Source organism: Schistocerca americana, chromosome 1, assembly GCF_021461395.2.
Source record: "Schistocerca americana isolate TAMUIC-IGC-003095 chromosome 1, iqSchAmer2.1, whole genome shotgun sequence".
Lineage (NCBI taxonomy): Eukaryota > Metazoa > Arthropoda > Insecta > Orthoptera > Acrididae > Schistocerca > Schistocerca americana.
Genome location: NC_060119.1, coordinates 679,885,073 through 679,904,201, shown reverse-complemented (window position 1 = coordinate 679,904,201; position 19,129 = coordinate 679,885,073). Strand labels below are relative to the sequence as shown.

Genomic DNA, 19,129 nt, shown 5'->3' with positions numbered 1-19,129 from the left:
TCTGAGACAATTAATAAGAAGCTAATTACAAAATGTTGTCCTAAGCCACCTACTCAAATTTTGTCATTCCAAAGCTTTCACTTAATTTCTCTAGTTTAGTGTACATTCTACAATGTTCTGTTAAGCAACCACACTGAATGACCCTATTTCAAAATACAGCAAAATCTACAACTAAACTTCATGTTCAACACTTTTTGATATATGTTATTGTCTACTTTCACTGATTTACCAACTCTCATTGTAAACTTTTGTGCTATGCAATGTCCAAGCTTCATACCAAATGCACTGTTGTGCAACAAACAACAATATGCTAAGAATAAAAGAGAACATGATTCATAAAACCGAACAAAAATGAGTGAGAATATTTTGGATTATGACTGAATTATATCTGAAGTTTTATTATTTTGTTACTAGAGCAACATAATGAATATATCCAAAGGAGAATATTTTAAGAAGTTTGTTTATTTGTTCATTTAACACCCAAACATTGACACAGTTTATACAGTTTGTTCTCTAGCCTGTGCAAGAAGCTGGCGGAAAGTTTTCCTTGCTAACACAAATTAGAAACAAAATATTTCAAGCAGCTGAGAAAATTTAAAATATTTACAACAAGGTGAATGAAAATTAACGTTCCACCCTCTTCTCAGGCTGTCACGGGGAAGAAAGCAGCGTGTTGCAATCCATTACTGGCCACATGAGCCATGTATCATGACGACAAGGAAACACTAAACCTAATGCATGTCTATTACCTAAGTATCCAGTTCGGTTCAAGCATGGACATTAAATTGTTTACCTTTAAATCATCTATGTAGCTCAGAAACCTTTACACCTCTTTTCTTGTTAGCTAACTAATACTCTGGATCTAGTTTTAAGTGTTATTTACACCATTCTTCTCCTCCAAAAAGAAAAGAAAAGGAAAGAAAAAAAGGATATGAAAAATCTGCACTTATTACTGTTATATGTTTCAATGGAGATAGTTCAAATATCTAGTTAACACCACTGCTTTATAATCTCTCTTGAAAGTTTTTCCTGATGCAACTCGGGGAAAAATTTTCAGCAAGCCTGACTGGGGAAAAACCAAATTTTAACAAAGCTCTGTTAACACTTCTCACTTCCTACACAGATGATACGTTCACCCAAAACACAGCTTCCACTTAAGGCAACTATTCAGACGTGTGGAATGTCATAAAAGATCACCTGCCCTCCCCAAGAAGCTGAATGGTTGAGAAAGGCTGAACATGTCTGAAAAAGACTAGCTGGTTCTATCAAACAAGACACTTCTCCTGAAGCAAGGCAATTCATCAAACTTCACATCTTTAACAGATCCCTCTTTTTCACTTTCCCATTGTAATTCTCAACATACACTGTACAATAAAAGAACATTGAGTTTATGCACACTTTTCCACATTTCAATAACAGCTATTTTCACTAAACCAAAATATCAACTGCAGCAACCTGTCAAATTCGGCAGACTGCTATTGACAGCTCCGAAAGTGCACGTAAAAAAAGAACGGCTTCCTGGGAGCTAACCGGCCCAGCCGTGTCCCTCGGACAGCGAACACAAAATGTTTAAAAGTGTAGTAGAAGAATACTTAACAGTGGAATTATATATAATATATATATCTTGCACTTTTAACAATCAATATTCTTCTGTTTTCTGTAACTGTTTAAATATCCAGACACTGTAAGAGCAGAACAGTACACGCATGACACACTCTGTGGTACACCGCTTTCCTCCTTCCTGATGTGCCTACTAAAACGTGGCAGGCTTAACGCTGGCACTGCTTGTCACCAGGCCTGGAGCATTCTAGTAGTATGTTTCCTGTTCCAACCAACCACCTGGGTTTCGGCGTAGGTAGAAACGGCGCACTTCATCGTAAATGAAGATGGCTAGGGAGAAGGGCAGTCCTGGTAGCCACCACACAAATCTGTAAAAAAAAAAAAAAAAAATTGAAAAGACAAAAGAATATGGGTAAGACAAGCTCTAAGCTACACCATATTAGTTTGAAACATTCTAACCACAGGTATAAATACACGAACTTCCTTCTTTTTATATTTTTAACCACAAATTTGTGTCATATACATGATAAATCTAATATTTTAAATGTTTTACACAAGATTTAAAGCATCATGTTACATATTCTACATATATGTATAGAATCAAATACAAAATTGTGTATTGCACCATTTAGGAAAACATTCTAACACATGCTACCCATTAACAACCTAATACCTTCTTTAGTGGAAGTCTTTCAGCAGGAAACACTCTTATGACAGCAGATTTCATTTCCAGAGGCTTGTTCATATGAATAGTTAACCCTTTTACCACCAAGTACGATCTAATTACAATACACAGTACCTACAAAATGTGTAAATCTTGATCTAATTGTGATACTGATCTTGTGGACTTCTTTGCAAAAAATCTTCCTCAACCACCTCATTTCTCCTCCCTGAAGAAGGAATTTAAAAATGCTACTAAAGGGCGAGTTTTAATTTGAATAATTTGCACAATTTTTTCTCAAACTTTAAGATCTATTTTTATTGTGTTTTTATACATCACATTTGTTGCAAAAGCCTGCGTCAGCATGACTACCTTGCTTTTCACATATTCTCACAAAAGACTGTTATGTGCAATTGCAGTACTTACCACAAAATGAGAGAGGCAATGAGACATAAATAAAATACAAACACTGAAAAACATATGTCATCCTATGGAATTTCAACAGGTCTAACCTCACACCACTTGAAAACTGACAGTTTGGGTAGTTGTCATTGCAGATGCCTGTCAGTAATATGGGACAAGAATTATACAACTTCTCCTACATTGTTTATGAAAAGTTTTAGGCAGTCACTTTACAATACATTTCAAGCACAAAGTGATCATCATGTCTCCACACTCTGAAATATTGTCCACATGACATTCTGGAAATAGTTGGGAAGTGAGACAACTGCCATTAATTAACTTGCAGGCAGTGGACAAGTTCAATAAGAGCATATAAAAATGTTTGTGCATGTGTGCACAATGCTAGTTGTGTGTATATTTTTGCTACTTAATGCCAATAATTTCTTAAGCTTCATTTCCATTTTCCTTTGCCTGTTGACCTATTTGTTTCCAGACAAAGTGAGCAGCTGTCACATGGAGAAATATTTAAGATTTTAAAGAGTAATAAGCTTCACAGCAATGATGAGCTAAAGTGCAGTACGTTATTTTGAGAGACAGGGAACTGAGCCAGGCCCTGACTGAACTCACGTAATACATTAATGATTGTCGGCGTGGTAGACTGGCTGCCAGCCTGAGTATGGTCTTCACGCAATTTTCTGCACTAGTTTAGGCATAATGCTGGGATGATCCCAAACAGCTGCCTCCAAGAATATGATACACAAACAGCTAATATACAATAATACGCAGAACAAAGCTTACACAATTCACACAACAGGTTCCACTCACAACTCATCTCCATTGGGTTAACAATGACTGTGGCAACAGGAAGGGCATCTGGCCAGAAAGTTAACATAAAATAAATTTGTCAAATCATGAAAACAGGAAGCAATGTATGATGGAATAAACAGAAAGATGAGAAAGACAGATGATGAGCAAAGGTGAATTTCTCAGAAAAGGTGGAAATAAGTGTAAAGTATCTTTGTGATTAACCTGTTCTCTCTGGTGAGATAACATCCTCAAATATTTGCCTACAAGAGGTGAAGAGGTGCAAAGTCTCATTTCCACAATTTTGACTTGAGACCATATTTATAATACCACCACACTGCTTCATTTATGGAAGAGGGCAGTCTTGCTCCAGCCAATGACGTATTTAAGTAATGATAATTGGACACATCCATTTCAATACTGCCTAAAACAGCCATGGTTTGCAGCAGGTCTGCTGCCCTTCTTCCACAAACAAAGCAGTGTGTGATTATTACCTATATGTGATCTCAAATTGTAATTGCATAAATTATACTTATGGCCCCTTTTGTCTCAAATACAGAAATATTTGAAAGTACAATAGTGACTGTCCCCCACTAACTGTCAAGAATCACAATTCACTTCATACTTCTCCATTTGCCACATTCTTTTCTCTCTGTGCATTACTGCATTTCAGCTGTTGTCATTCCTTCCTTATCAACAGGGGCAAACTACGGTGTAACAAGTTGGTCATAGGGAATAACATGTTCCACTACTAACTGCTCAGATGTGCTGAAGTTCCAGAACAACAAGCCCATGGCATCTGATGATGTACCTGGAAACGTAAAACTGTGTTCCGGTAGCTTTTAAGTATGGAACAGCCCACTGCGTACACCTTGGTTTAACGTATGTGCAGATGGGGTACAAAAACTGTCAGCTCAGGACATTGACATAGTGCAATAGCAGAGTGCATACCTCCACCTGCTGTGGAGGCCCACTTATGCTTTGGCATCATGACTTGGCAGAGCCTTTTAAGCCACAGAGAAGGAGGTGTGGGCAGGCATCCCAATGCAAATGAAGAAGACTTGAGAACTGTCATTCTACATGCTACAATCTGTTGTAGGCTACAAGTTATGAGCAACCCCCAGCAAACAAAACTGTAAAAGTAGTTATAATACAGAAGAGTTATCCCCGATCTGATTACGTTCTTTCAGTAGCTTAAATAGATCACTGCTCTTCCAGCACTCGCTCCAATCGCAAAGGAAGACGTCACAAAGCACAGTTAGTGGCACTGCACAGCAGGCTCACTCAATCAATTAACTTCAAGAACGGTGACTGCGAATTATTCGTAGGTAAAGTTGACACACACACATGCAATGGAGTCACAGATGATGTATGGAGTGCAACCCCACACCATAACCCAACGATACCAGATACACTCCAAACACACACACACACACACACACACACACACACACACACACACACACACACACACTGGTGGAAACAACTTTGAAGATTATTAACTGACTTATGCTCATACAGGAATTTTATAGCATACTCCTTTGGGATGTGCCAGATAAAATATAAAATCAGATGTCTACTTGAATACACATTAAAAAAATAAAAATATGAATTTTTGTGTTGATAAGATTGTTTATTTGCCTAGAAAATAGCTAAATATCTGATGAGATATCAACTTACTTCAGAGGATACATCCGCAGGCCTTTGTCCATGCCTGGACAATATGATAAGAAGGCAGCCAGAGCAGTCTCAAAAACAAGACCGAAGTTCAGAGCCCAGTTCCTGTAAATATAACAACCTTTTTAGCATCCAAGTGTACATAAAAGATTGAGGCGGGACTAAATTTTTATTGCAAAATCATCATATTTATTTGTTGCACTTTATTATATTTCCATTATCTCCCAGCTGATTTGAAAAGCCAAACTTCTTTCTAGGATTCCGTACATCAATTGATAATAATAGAAGTCTTTACAGGATCAGTTTTTGTCAGTCTGTTTGTCTGTCAAGACCCCATTTCCCTAGGAACGAGTACTGGTGACAAGCTGCAATTTATGTCAAGTACTAAGGTCTGTATTCCCTTGGCAGTGCAAAAAATTTAAGTTTCTAAGTCAATGCAATCAAAAGATACAGCTATTTATTTGTCACCTATTTTGACACTCACCAAACCTATAGGTGAACTACCTATACACAGTAAATAATCCAGTTTGTACAGAACCTTCAGAGTGTGAGACCTACTAACACTTATTTTTTTTTTTTATTTATTTTTTATTATACCCTGGCTTATACAAATCTATAATGAACAAAACTTTATGTTTCCACTGAACAATGGGGCTGTAAAATATTTAGTACAAGAATATTATTGAGAGATGAATCCTCATGCCTGAAGGCAAAACTTATAAAAATAAATTTGACTCGTCTGGTACTTGCACCAAATATCTAAATTTGGACTATATCACATAAATTCTGATCTGAGATTATTTAAATCGAAAATAAAATAAACAAAACCAATGCAGATACAGTACACAATATTAAAATCACCATGTATCTAAAATGTTACTTAGCAACACAGCACAGGTCACCGATTGTATACAGTGTAACACTTAGGTATCTAACACATACTCACTCAATACAGAGTTCTCATTGCTACCGTATGGTCTGCCACTAGTGACCACTTTATATGGTCATTGCTCTGCTTCTAGGTGCACATCAGTTTTGATGCTAGATCCAGGTAAGTAAAAAACCTCCTGAGTATGTGTTTGCAAGGGGCTGTATACATCAACGAAAGTTTTGTTCTTGTACCCAAAGATGCAGAATCAACTATTGTACACTAAGCATACTCCTAACTCATTTTTGACCAAAACTAACAACTGATTTTTACACCAAGACCCACAATTACAATTAATTGACAGCTTTGTGTGTTCATCCTTACTGTTTCTCACTTTTTGACAAAGCATCCACTTCCGTAGCTCAGTGGTCAGTGTGTCTGGCTGCTATGAGGACCACCCACATTCAGTTCCCAGTACCGTGTAACATTTTTCCTTGGTAGGAGGTCTGGTACACGTGCAGTCGGTCTCATGAAGTCAACTGAGGAGCTACTTGAATGAGAAGTAATGGTTCCAAAGTCAGGAAAGCTGACAATAGCCAGGACAGCGATGTCTAATGCCACACTCCTCCTAACCACAATTCAGTGGAGCCAATGGCAGAGGATGACAAGATGGTCAGTTGGTCCCGTTTGGTCCATCAGGGCCAGAATGTAGAACTGCACTTTGCTTTGGCACAGTAGTTTCTACATAATGAGCCTCTGCTGTTAAATTTTCCTCATCACCTGTCCCAGTTTAATGTTACACCAATGATGGTTTTACCTTAAATTATCCAATATATAACCTTATATCACTTTCAAGAAGGTTTAGGGAATAATTGCGACATTTGCTACTTACCTGTTAGTTCTCCTAGATGAGTGTCCTACTGTGTAAATATGAAATAAACAAATTTCAAAAAAAGAAGTGCTCTATTCAGCACTTCGAATTTTCAGCTCTCTACCACAATTATGAGCCAACTAGGTACACCATATCAGATGGCGTAAGGTTTTCTTCGTATTTTGCTGGTACATATCGAGAAGTTTTGGTGACAATTTTTTGCTCATAGTAACATGCACAGTAAGATACCATCTCCAATTTCTAAATTAGCCAGACACTTCAACAGTAATGAAACTTACAAACAGAGAATGAAAAATGACAAAAAAGTCATGGCTTTTGGTTTTCCAGCCATTTCAGTGACTTATTAATCATTTGTTATGACTTATTAGTCATTTCTTACTTCTATTCTGTCTCCAGTCGCAGAAAACAGTCCTCCTCCTCTGAAGACCTAACTATTTTTCATTATGTTCATTCTGTTCCTGCAAACTACTGTCAATAGATTTCATATCATATTTGTTATTTTGCATACTTCAAAATTTTTAAGAAGTGGTCTACAGTGACCAACTTATTATCAAATACTATGAACCACATTCATCATTTAATGAAGTGTTTGTTCCACTTTGAAGTAAGCTGAAGTTCAGTCACAACAGAATACTTGCAAGAATGGAAATATTTCTGTAGCAATTATCACATCTGCATACAACAAGTAGCAATGTTTGTCAATTTCTTCCCCCTCCTCTGCCCCCCCCCCCACCCGCCCCTCCTTCCTTTTTTGTCCTGGTGATACTGCAAGGCTTTCAGTTTTAAGCATCAAAATATTTGAGTGTATGCTACTGTTGATCTTGTTTCTTTAATCTGTGTATTTCCATATGAAAACATGGACTTTATATCTATTTTTTTGAAAACCTAAATCAACATGTATGGAAGGCAATTTCAATCTCATTCCTCTCATGTGTGAATTGTATTTATCGAGGGTTTCAACCACTGTGCCATCATGTTTGATAAATATATATATGATTACTCCACACATTTTCATATTTTTAATCTTACACTATAGAAATTGTCAATGTTTAATGTATAAATACTTGATCAATACCACATACACTGAAAACTGTGAAGGACATCATGCACAAATAGCAGAAATAATTCTGAAAATAATGAAAGGGAAAAAAGTTGTACACACCTCATTCCCTGGTGAATGATAGAGTTGCGACGAGTCTTGCAGATGATCAAATCAGCCCACTGCACAATCACAATTGTTACGAAAAATGCAGTGTGGCAGGTGTATTCCAGTTTCTTTCTGTCCTGATAGGTCTGTAAATATAAGTCATTACAAATATCATTGTTCTAATAGAACCCATTATCAGTTCTGAGTATGTATCTTAAATTAAAACTAATATACAACCCACTTTTAACTAAAGCAGTATGTACCTACCATCCTTTAGTTTCAAAGGTTCATCACAGGACAACAGCAATACACAACAGCAAATGAAACACTGTCAGACTGGCACTAGGCATAGATTTACGACACAAAAACAGATACTTTACAAGACAAAACATCAAAAATTAGTTACATGTTATGTGAATACTTCTTAAGTAATATACTTATTGGTGAAAACCTTGACAGTGTACTGCTCAATGAATCTGAGGACATCTTAAATGACATAATTCATCATAATCATTTGTATTTTTAACTACAAATTATTATTCAGCTTAAGAGGTGCCAGAATACAATGCTGTAGGTAAGGCTATCAAACCAGAAGCATGAAACTTAATTACAGGATATGGCTCAGGCCATGCACAAATAAATCACAAGACATTGACTCTAAGTAAAGGCGTGGATGGTATTAGCCATCCCAGCATTTGGTCTACAGCTCACACAAGCTATTATCTTTGTAGTTAGGTGTGTTTGGGGCTCAGTCTTCAACGCAAGTTTAAAGTGTTATTTATGACTCCAACAATTTCAAAAATATTGCAGAAAGCACAATTAACAATTTATGTTCTTAACCTAATGGAGATTCCTTGATGGAATAAGACATAAAATAAAGGGAAGGCAACCACTAACCTATAGCTGACTGATGTCTGGCACACAGAAACATGCAACAGAAAATCTTATTTATACTTGCTTTCAAGCTCTTGCTCTTCCTCTAGAGAAAATACACACATTCACACACACAATGCAGGCACGGTTGTGTGCATTTGCTCTCTCTTCTACTACTGGTAGACAGAGAGTTTAAAAGCTAGGCTAAATACTTTTTTCTGTTGTGTGTTTCTATCCACCACACATCAGTCATTATAGTTGAGTGGCTGCATTTTCTTTATTTTGCATATGTTCTTAATCCATTAGTCATATACTGGTCACTTTGTGTCTCAAGAGACTTTTTTTTTAAGTTCTGGTGGCTGGTAGATGCTCCTTTAAGTATTGTGGCAATATAGGTAAAGTTAAACTTTCTTTCATATTCTGGAAGAAAATTGTAATTTTTTAATCTCAGATTCAACTGATTTATATGCATAGGACTCTCTATAAAGTAGTAGAGATGTTTGAATGAATTAAGGAAACAATATTAGTGAGTACAAAAAAATTTGCTAACAGCACAAATTCGCAAGTCCAATGAAGTACAAGGTGGGAAGCCATTTAGCATATGTTCCCTACCTGGCACTAGCTTCCAAAGGCAAAGTACTACAGATATTACACCTATGAACACCAGATTAGTATACAATCCCCAATAAGCTCACAAGGTTGTGTAATTCTCCTGTCTAGCAATTCAAAAACACTCATATGTAAAAGTTTATTATTTCTCTAGAATTTCAGTCTACTAAGTTCTGATTTCTGACTGAGAATGAGACACGTGTGTCTCCAACATTCATCCAAGGAGAAACTAATAATTATAAAAAGACAGGACCTGGCAGCAACAATATTGCATGCAAGAGCACATGATGGTGGCAATATGCCGAAATGGGCTCATTGTTGATTTATAAAATAAACACCATTTAAAGGAGCAGTGTAGCTGGCTGATACTCGTAACAATTCTTGCACTATTTTAGGCACAGAGAGAGAGAGAGGGAGGGAGGGGGAGAAAGAAAGAGAGAGAGAGAGAGAGAGAGAGAGAGAGAGAGAGAGAGAGAGAGAGAGAGAGAGAGGGGGGGGGGGGGGAGAAAGAGAGAGGGGGGGGGGAGGGGGAGAAAGAGAAAGAGAGAGAGAGAGAGAGAGAGAGAGAGAGAGAGAGTGCGTGTATATTTTCACTGGAAGGAAGAGGAAAGCTTGATGGCTACTGAAATTTTCAGTGCTGTTTCATGTGTCTATGCATCAACACACTGAATATAAGTCATCGTTTATTGCCAATTTTTTTCATTGGCTCTACCCTGGAATATCAATTGTCAAACTGCATATAACTTTTTTATATGTTTCAGTGCAGTATTTTGATCACAGAACTAAATAAGTCACATTTCATGTAGGTCTTATCATATGTAATCACTTTCCTTATGAGAGAGTAGTGTTCAATAACATTAACATGTACACGAGTAGAATTCACTTGTGGATATTTTACAAAACATGACAAAATATGTTTCAGTTTTTGTCAATTGTTTCACATTTATTCCTTATAACAAAACTTTTTCTTAAACTTGAGTTCATTAACTACCGTATTTGAAATTTGAGACTCGAAATTCAAGGGGGGAGAAAAGTTTTAGACCGCACCTCCAAATCGAAACAAAGTTGGTCCATTGTAACATGAGACACAATTTAGGTCGAATGGATGAAGATACAGCTATAGTGGGTTGGTTCAAGTCATAATCTTAACTGTTAAGCTTTACCAAGTAGCCATTGCTATGTGTCAGGCACTCCGTCTGTATTTATATGAGTACCCTTCCTTTTTCACGTGCTTCGTCTGGTTTGAATCGATTGCTTATTTTGGTTTGATCTGATAAGTGCCGTTCTCTTTGTTATAGGTGTTTACGTCACTCTGAGCTGAAAATGCATTATTGTACTGTGTCATGCATTGTTCATCGCATTCTGATAATGAGTGTTTGCGACCTGTCGCTGCTCGGGCATGGCTTGCTTTTGTGTGTGCTGCCGCCGCTTTCAATAATAATAATAATAATAATAAAAAAAGAGGAATTGTCTAATAAGCGAAACAATGGCAAGAGACTGCTATTTGTTGTTACTTACTCTGCTGCTTTCTTTGATAATGATCAACAAGAACCAAATAATAGACTGCGTATGATAGATGAATTTCTGAACGAGAGTTTAGCAAAAATTTTTCTCCGTTTGAAAATCTTTGCAGACACCTCTTTAGTACATTACATTCTGCACAGAAATTAGTCATCTTAGATTTAAAAATCTAGTCAGTTGCTGTGCTCCATTTCTGACTGTATTACTATTCAGCATAAGAATAATACGAATATAATCATGACATGATGAGTATATTCTTCCGCGTTTGCTGTTGTCTCACTCTAGTTTCGTAGTTTATTAGGCAGGCAGGATTTAAATGAGATAGCAGCAAACACGAAAGAATACATGGCATAATGCTTACATTCTTCTACCTTTTCTTTTATTTACTGATGCAGAGGTTTTGGCGCCAGTATTTATCTTTGTCACTGAAAATCTTGCCTGTATAGCGGTACACATATTCGACAGCAGAAGTTAGTTGTGGCGGCACCTACCAACATTTTTCAGAACTTCCGGTTACTTTGCACTCGATTCTAAGCCTCAGGCAGTTTTTTGGATTACAAAAACCGGAAAAAAGTGCGGCTTAGATTCGAGTAAATACGGTAGTTTTTAGTAACAATGTATGTAGTTTTACTAGAACAGAATGAAGCACTCATTAAAAATGAGAAATTTTTTAAAGGTTTGTTAATACAGGGTTTCACTACACTTACCACAATATTATTATTATGATGAACATCGTACATGAATGGCAGAGGCATGTCAGCCTTTTCTTGGAAATATAAACATAGAGCTCTGTTGATTAGCTTTTACAGTTTCTTTCACAGCTTTCACCAAATAGCAAAATTTATGAAATTCAACTTTTGAAGTAAGAGCATCCTGCTGGATTGCCCATTAACAAAATGAGTGCCGAGATAATTAGGCAACAAAGGTTTGGCAATTACATGCTTCTTGCTTTCATTATTTTTGTAAATTGATGTGATCTAACCATACTATGTGAAGCAAACCAGGTATAAAGCTAACTTATAGAAACAACTATTACTTCAGTTATTAAGTACAATACTGAAACTAAAGAGCCGATCTTCCCACCATCTTTATTTTATATATTACAATTATTCTGAGAACAATTTTGACCTACACTTCATCATTTAGTTGATTAACTCTACATTTGAGGTAAGTACAAAAAAATTACTATGGAAAACCAATATACATAAAGAAGAAAACTAAAAGACATCCACTTTTTTTACTACAAAAAGTTATACACCTAATTACCTGCATAGAACAAAAAACAAAATATACATCTACATCTACATCTACATCTATACTCCGCGAGCCACCTTACGGTGTGTGGCGGAGGGTACTTATTGTACCACTATCTGATCCCCCCTTCCCTGTTCCATTCACGAATTGTGCGTGGGAAGAACGACTGCTTGTAAGTCTCCGTATTTGCTCTAATTTCTCGGATCTTTTCGTTGTGATCATTACGCGAGATATATGTGGGCGGTAGTAATATGTTGCCCATCTCTTCCCGGAATGTGCTCTCTCGTAATTTCGATAATAAACCTCTCCGTATTGCGTAACGCCTTTCTTGAAGTGTCCGCCACTGGAGCTTGTTCAGCATCTCCGTAACGCTCTCGCGCTGACTAAATGTCCCCATGACGAATCGCGCTGCTTTTCGCTGGATCATGTCTATCTCTTCTATTAATCCAACCTGGTAAGGGTCCCATACTGATGAGCAATACTCAAGAATCGGACAAACAAGCGTTTTGTAAGCTACTTCTTTCGTCGATGAGTCACATTTTCTTAGAATTCTTCCCATGAATCTCAACCTGGCGCCTGCTTTTCCCACTATTTGTTTTATGTGATCATTCCACTTCAGATCGCTCCGGATAGTAACTCCTAAGTATTTTACGGTCGTTACCGCTTCCAATGATTTACCACCTATGGCATAGTCGTACTGGAATGGATTTCTGCCCCTATATATGCGCATTATATTACATTTATCTACGTTTAGGGAAAGCTGCCAGCTGTCGCACCATGCATTAATCCTCTGCAGGTCCTCCTGGAGTACGTACGAGTCTTCTGATGTTGCTACTTTCTTGTAGACAACCGTGTCATCTGCAAATAGCCTCACGGAGCTACCGATGTTGTCAACTAAGTCATTTATGTATATTGTAAACAATAAAGGTCCTATCACGCTTCCCTGTGGTACTCCCGAAATTACCTCTACATCTGCAGATTTTGAACCGTTAAGAATGACATGTTGTGTTCTTTCTTCTAGGAAATCCTGAATCCAATCACAAACCTGGTCCGATATTCCGTAAGCTCGTATTTTTTTCACTAAACGTAAGTGCGGAACCGTATCAAATGCCTTCCTGAAGTCCAGGAATACGGCATCAATCTGCTCGCCAGTGTCTACGGCACTGTGAATTTCTTGGGCAAATAGGGCGAGCTGAGTTTCACATGACCTCTGTTTGCGGAATCCATGTTGGTTATGATGAAGGAGATTTGTATTATCTAAGAACGTCATAATACGAGAACACAAAACATGTTCCATTATTCTACAACAGATTGACCCAAGCGAAATAGGCCTATAATTATTCGCATCTGATTTATGACCCTTCTTGAAAATGGGAACGACCTGCACTTTCTTCCAGTCGCTTGGTACTTTACGTTCTTCCAGCGATCTACGATAAATTGCTGATAGAAAGGGGGCAAGTTCTTTAGCATAATCACTGTAGTACGCCCAACTGAAAAGGAGACCTTAGCTGTAGCAGTGCTGTACGTAGTCCCAGTGGATAAATGTGTTTCTGAGAGATGAAATGGTGGTATTTCCATCGTACAAGAAGAATTAATGGCTTCACAGCAATTGCCTAATTTCTGGAGAGTTGTTTCCGCAGTTTGTTGGAAGATGGATTCCTGCTGATCAGCACTAAGAGCGGTTATCCAGTTTATTCATAGAGAAGGGAAGCATGCTTCACAAATATATCGAGGGACGAAAGAGGTGTACGGACAGCAGAGTCTCATATGGTACACAATATTTCGGTGGTGTCAGTGTTGTGAGGCAGGATGTGTAAACATCAAGGACACGCCACAGTATGGGCAGGTGCATGTTCTCACCAGTGGTGCCACAATTTCAGCTGTTGAAGAGCTTACAAGGTTGAATCATTGGACCATAAGTGATGCTGCCACTGAACTATCAGTAAACTAAGGAACTGTGCCATACATAATCCACAAGAAGCTTTGTTATGGCGAAGTTAGTAACCCATGGGTGCCCAAGCATCTTTCAGATTCAGAAGATGGAAGTTTGCCTGACCAATCTGTTAAAGATACACAGAGCAAGAAATGGATTTCACTGCTCAGATTGCGGCATGTGATGAAATGTGGTGTACCCACTTTGACTGTGCCACTAAATGGATGACCACTGAGTGACAACGTCTTGGCTCCCCTCATCCAAAAACAAGTCAACTGCCCTGGGGGCCAGAAAAGTGATGCACAGATCCTTTTTCAAAGAAGGACTTCTACTCATCAACTGACTATCATGGGGTGCAACAGTTAACACTGAGCAGTATTGCAACACATTGCTTAGGTTCTAACAGGCCATCAAGAACAAGCACAGGAGCAAGCTTTCAAATGGGATAGTGCTTCTCCAGGGCAGTGCTGGGCCAAATGTGGCCAAAAAGACCCTCAATTTCTTTCAAAAATTTCAATGTAGATCATGGAACATTCCCCTTACAGCCTCGATTGTCTCCCCACATGATTTGCATATTTTCAGCCCCTTAACACAATATCTGAACGGTCAGAGGTTCTCCTGTGGCAAGAGAGTGGAGGACAGCTGTGGAAAACTGGATCTGTCAGCAACCCAGGAGTTTCTACACTGAAGCCATCCTCTTCCTTCCTACGCACTGGGATCAGTGTATTGATGTCAATAGCAACTGTGTGTAGTAGTACTGTTTCAGATGAACTGTAACTATAATACTGTTGTTATAACTTCTTAACATATAACTCTAGTCTCCCTTTCATTTGGGCACACCCTATATTAGTTACTTGATCCAAAACAGGTTTTAATCACAAAAAATTAAAATAATCCTTCTCTTTCAATCTTTATATTTTGAAAAGACTCTTACCCATTCTTGTCCATAAGAATCTGGAAGATCATTAACAGCCTTCGAGTCCCACTGCTTTCGAATTCCAAATAGTTTGAGAGGCAAGAAACCGTTCTCAGCCATTATTACAAAATAGACAAAGAATCCTGCTGCAGCCTGTATCATGCCAATCTGCCCATATGCCATGGAGATAAGCCTGCAGAGCAAATATTCACCATTAAAGTATTCACTCACACAAGAAAACAGACTTAACTGAAAACAGATTGAAAACACATTTTCAACTATCAAGTAAAAGTATCTATTGCACAAACTGACTAAACTGCATTTCTTATACGATTTTAGTATTAATTTTTTCTTTTTAAAAAATGAGCTGATGAAACTATTGAAATTCCAAAAGTTGCAATTTTTTAATTTTTTTTTTTTTTTTTTTTTTTAAAGAAAAGAAGTTCTGTTGTTAACTGATTTAAAATGACAGATATATCAAGCAATACATGTTTGTTATAAATCAACTATGTTGTTACAGGTTATTTATGAAATGATATTCATCTAATAGCAGCAATGTCAGATAACTATGCTGTGTAAAACACAAGCCAGCACCACTCATGCATAATAACAACATAATAGTAACAGAAAAGGTCTTAAAATGGAATGAACTCACCAAACCACTGTCTCAGGTGTCCAGTCTGGCTTTTCAAGGGTAATATTTACCTTGTGTAACAGGGACTGCAATGTGTATGGGAATAAAAACAGACAAGGTTATGATGAACACATCAAATAAAAATGCAGCATTCCCCACAGACAGAGCAAGATTAACAGGTAGTATAGCATGTTCTCTTTCACAAGACACTTGCAACTTTAAGGCTCGCAACTAGGGTGATGCCCCCTGTGCCATAGTTCCATCAAATATTCATTTACATCACAAACACAATGGAACCATTACTCTCCATCTAGAAGTAGAGGTTATACTCAGAATTACTGTATGCATATTACTTCTGGTGATTATGGTTGGACAGGAAACTGGTTGTGATGGAGAACTGAACGTAGGCAAATGAAACACACAGGTGGGGGAACGGGAGGCACCACAGTTGTGTGATATGGTCAATCAATGAATCACCAAGTATGTAAAAACTGTTGCCAATTACTAAGAACATACTTTAAACTCACATGACTGACATACTTACTTTCACATACTAAACAGAAAAAACAAATTTATACAATAAATGATCAGTGACAGTCTACACAGCTAGTCTGCTGAGTGCACCTGTGACAAATTACTGTACATTAATACGAAAACTAGTTTCTGCTGAGATACTAAAGAAAATGTACTAAGTGCTTCCAGGTTCTAATACTAGTTACTACCAGCTGCATTTGTGGTAGTAAAATTGTGTTTTTGTTATTGCTTACATGGAGACAATCTATGAAAATTGGTGAATGTAAAAAGATGATTAGGAACTTCTTACATTTATTCCTTTTGTAGATGAGAGATACAAGAGCCATAAATACAAAAGAAAATAAGCCTGACACACATATGATTTTTTTTTAATTTATGAGGAGGAAGACAACATACTTCAAGTCTTGGCAACTAAAAATCTGCATACAATGTCTGTAAATTCAGCATGGGTGATGCAATGAACTATAACAGAAATTTCTTATGAGAATAAAATCTCACACTGTATAAAATAACTGAATGGAAATGACAGTTTGAGCATAGTCACAAAATAGAAGTGTAATGCATACTTCAGGAAGTCTATTTTGGTCCAGTATATTTACTTTTATCCTACAAAATATCTGTGAAAGGGGCGAGGAAAACTAAACAGTTTTCTGCCACGATCTGTAATGTGAAACAAAATGGAAGCACAGGGTGATCTTAACATTAATGAGTCTACACAAGATCAAGATTACAGAGTGATCTGCAAGTGCAGCCAGCTAGGACTAAAAACCTGGTTGCGAGCCAATGCCACAATATAGACATGCATTTATCTGGTTGCTGGTTGTTGTTGGAGATATAAGGTGACAACACCACAGTCATCCAGCAGCCAACGGGGGTTATCATTCAAACATACCTGCGGTTCACCAGATTGTCCCTGTACGGATCGCGGGGCTGCCGTTTCATGATATCCGACTCTGGAGCTTCGTAAGCCAGAGAAATAGCAGGCACCTATAGTGGCAGTGTTAGTAATACAGTAGAGAGTTAGTAATCAAGAACCATGCAATGGAAATTTCCCTGTCTACTTAAAACCAGTAGAGAACAATAGACATCTAACAGAGAAAGACAGAGGCTGGGACTTGTAAGGTTTGTGACAGGAACAAGGGATGTGTAATGGGGAGCAGCAATGAAAACAACAGAGATGAGACTGAAATTTCAGCTTGCATGCTAGGATATACAGAGAAAGTCTAGCACAGCATAATGAAATAAGGAAAGAAAGCAACAGTTACACAATATACATAGCGAAAATGAATGGAAAGTGAAGGATTGTTTGATGCCATCATCACTACTTTGGTCACAATTAGATCAGTTTTCTTTTAAAGCAAAGAACTGCAACTTATATTTAAGAAAACATACCTCGACAAACCACAATGGTTCTCAGCCCTGCTCCAATTTTGTTTGTCTCCCTGTATGAATTCAAATGTTTTGATTGTGTAAGTCCTTATCTTAAATGTAAAATGTAAACCTCACCTTAGGATTAGGCCCTAGACCTGTTCTGACTGGTGTACTGCTTTCTACAAGGTAGTGCAAGGAGCAATCTACAATTGTAGGGAATGTGATCACCATGTTGCCAAACCATCCAGCCATTATTAACAGTAGGTGAATCCTGATGATGCCACTGTGAATCACTATAATGCCCAAAAACAGGGAGCAGGGATTTATAAAAATAAATAACAGGAGAGGATACACACTTATGTGAAGAAAACAACCTAAAAAAAGGAAAGACAGATGTCTGGGAACTGTGAGCAGATCTTCATTAGTAACAAACAAATTAAGTGAAGGGGTTCAGACAACAACAGCAGTATAGTATACTAAGGGACCTGGAATGTAGTATCTATTTATGGCAAGATTAGCTTATTTCTTTTTTTTTTTTCCTAAATGATTAGACGTACAAATCTGAAAGGTTGTCACACTATGAGCCTACAGACGATGTCTCCGTGCTGTGCTTAGAAACTGGCTGTTAAATATTAAAAAAGGGGGGTGATTCCCCAATCAGCTTTTCAATTGGAATGTTTGCTTTTATTAAAACACATGCTTTTTCTCAAAGTAGGTCTTTTTCTATTTTCTTCTTCTGGCTCTACTTGAGCTTTCAACAAATGATTTTTTTCTGTCGAGAAGCAGCAGCATTTTCCCGCCACTGGACCAAGACTGACTTAAGATGACTGAAGATGTTTCTAGACATTTTTCTTGTTGCACCAAATTAAATAACAACAAAACCTACAGAATATTGGTTTTGCCCTTTCGTGGGCACTCACAGCTGTGTGACTCATATCTGCCACTGCTACAGATAGAACCAACAAGGTACTAATGCTCATTTAACATTAGCTACTGCCTGACCAAACTCAACTTCTCGAAGTGCATGCGCCTCTCATGCCTGGATGTAAATCAGCAGCCGACCACGTCGCAAATGTGTGTGTGATGTCACTAATCGACAGATTGTGCAAAGTATGCTGTAGACTACACATGCACAGAAGCATGGGTTTGGCAGAGTCTGCTAATATTGGAAGTTAGCTTATTCCTGCCATGCTTACTTCTATCATAGATTGTATTTTTTGCTTTAGTGTTTTCTGAATCTTTATCATGTTGGTTGCTTTGTTTTCATGACACACCGGAGAGGTCGCACGAGATCTCTCTACAAGAGAGAAAATAATCCAGAAGCAAAAATGTTATTTCATTTTACAAAGACTAAAATGTGCAAAAATAAGAACATACATAGTTAAACAGGTTATACTGAAAATTATTTCCACAGTGAAAAAGCCAGAATTACTAAGAAGAAAAATAATTTTTGGTATTATTTGGCACTAAGTA

General features: G+C 37.6%; 1 protein-coding gene across 8 annotated transcripts in view; it reads right to left on the bottom strand.

Annotated features, from left to right (window-relative positions):
- Nucleotides 1-444: 444 nt before the first annotated feature.
- LOC124608920 (sodium/potassium-transporting ATPase subunit alpha) overlaps nucleotides 445-19,129 on the bottom strand; it is a 634,604-nt gene continuing 615,919 nt past the window's right edge. For 7 of the 8 annotated variants that reach the window (XM_047140031.1, XM_047140033.1, XM_047140030.1 and 4 more), the window contains 4 exons: nucleotides 15,136-15,310; nucleotides 8,027-8,157; nucleotides 5,108-5,209; nucleotides 445-1,928 (listed from right to left, as the gene is read on the bottom strand). In XM_047140031.1, the coding sequence (XP_046995987.1) occupies nucleotides 1,808-1,928; nucleotides 5,108-5,209; nucleotides 8,027-8,157; nucleotides 15,136-15,310 (529 nt within the window). In that variant the 3' untranslated portion in view covers nucleotides 445-1,807. Of the gene's footprint in view, nucleotides 1,929-5,107; nucleotides 5,210-8,026; nucleotides 8,158-15,135; nucleotides 15,311-17,177; nucleotides 17,273-19,129 lie in introns of all 8 variants that reach the window. The other variant, XM_047140029.1, reaches the window with a different exon arrangement.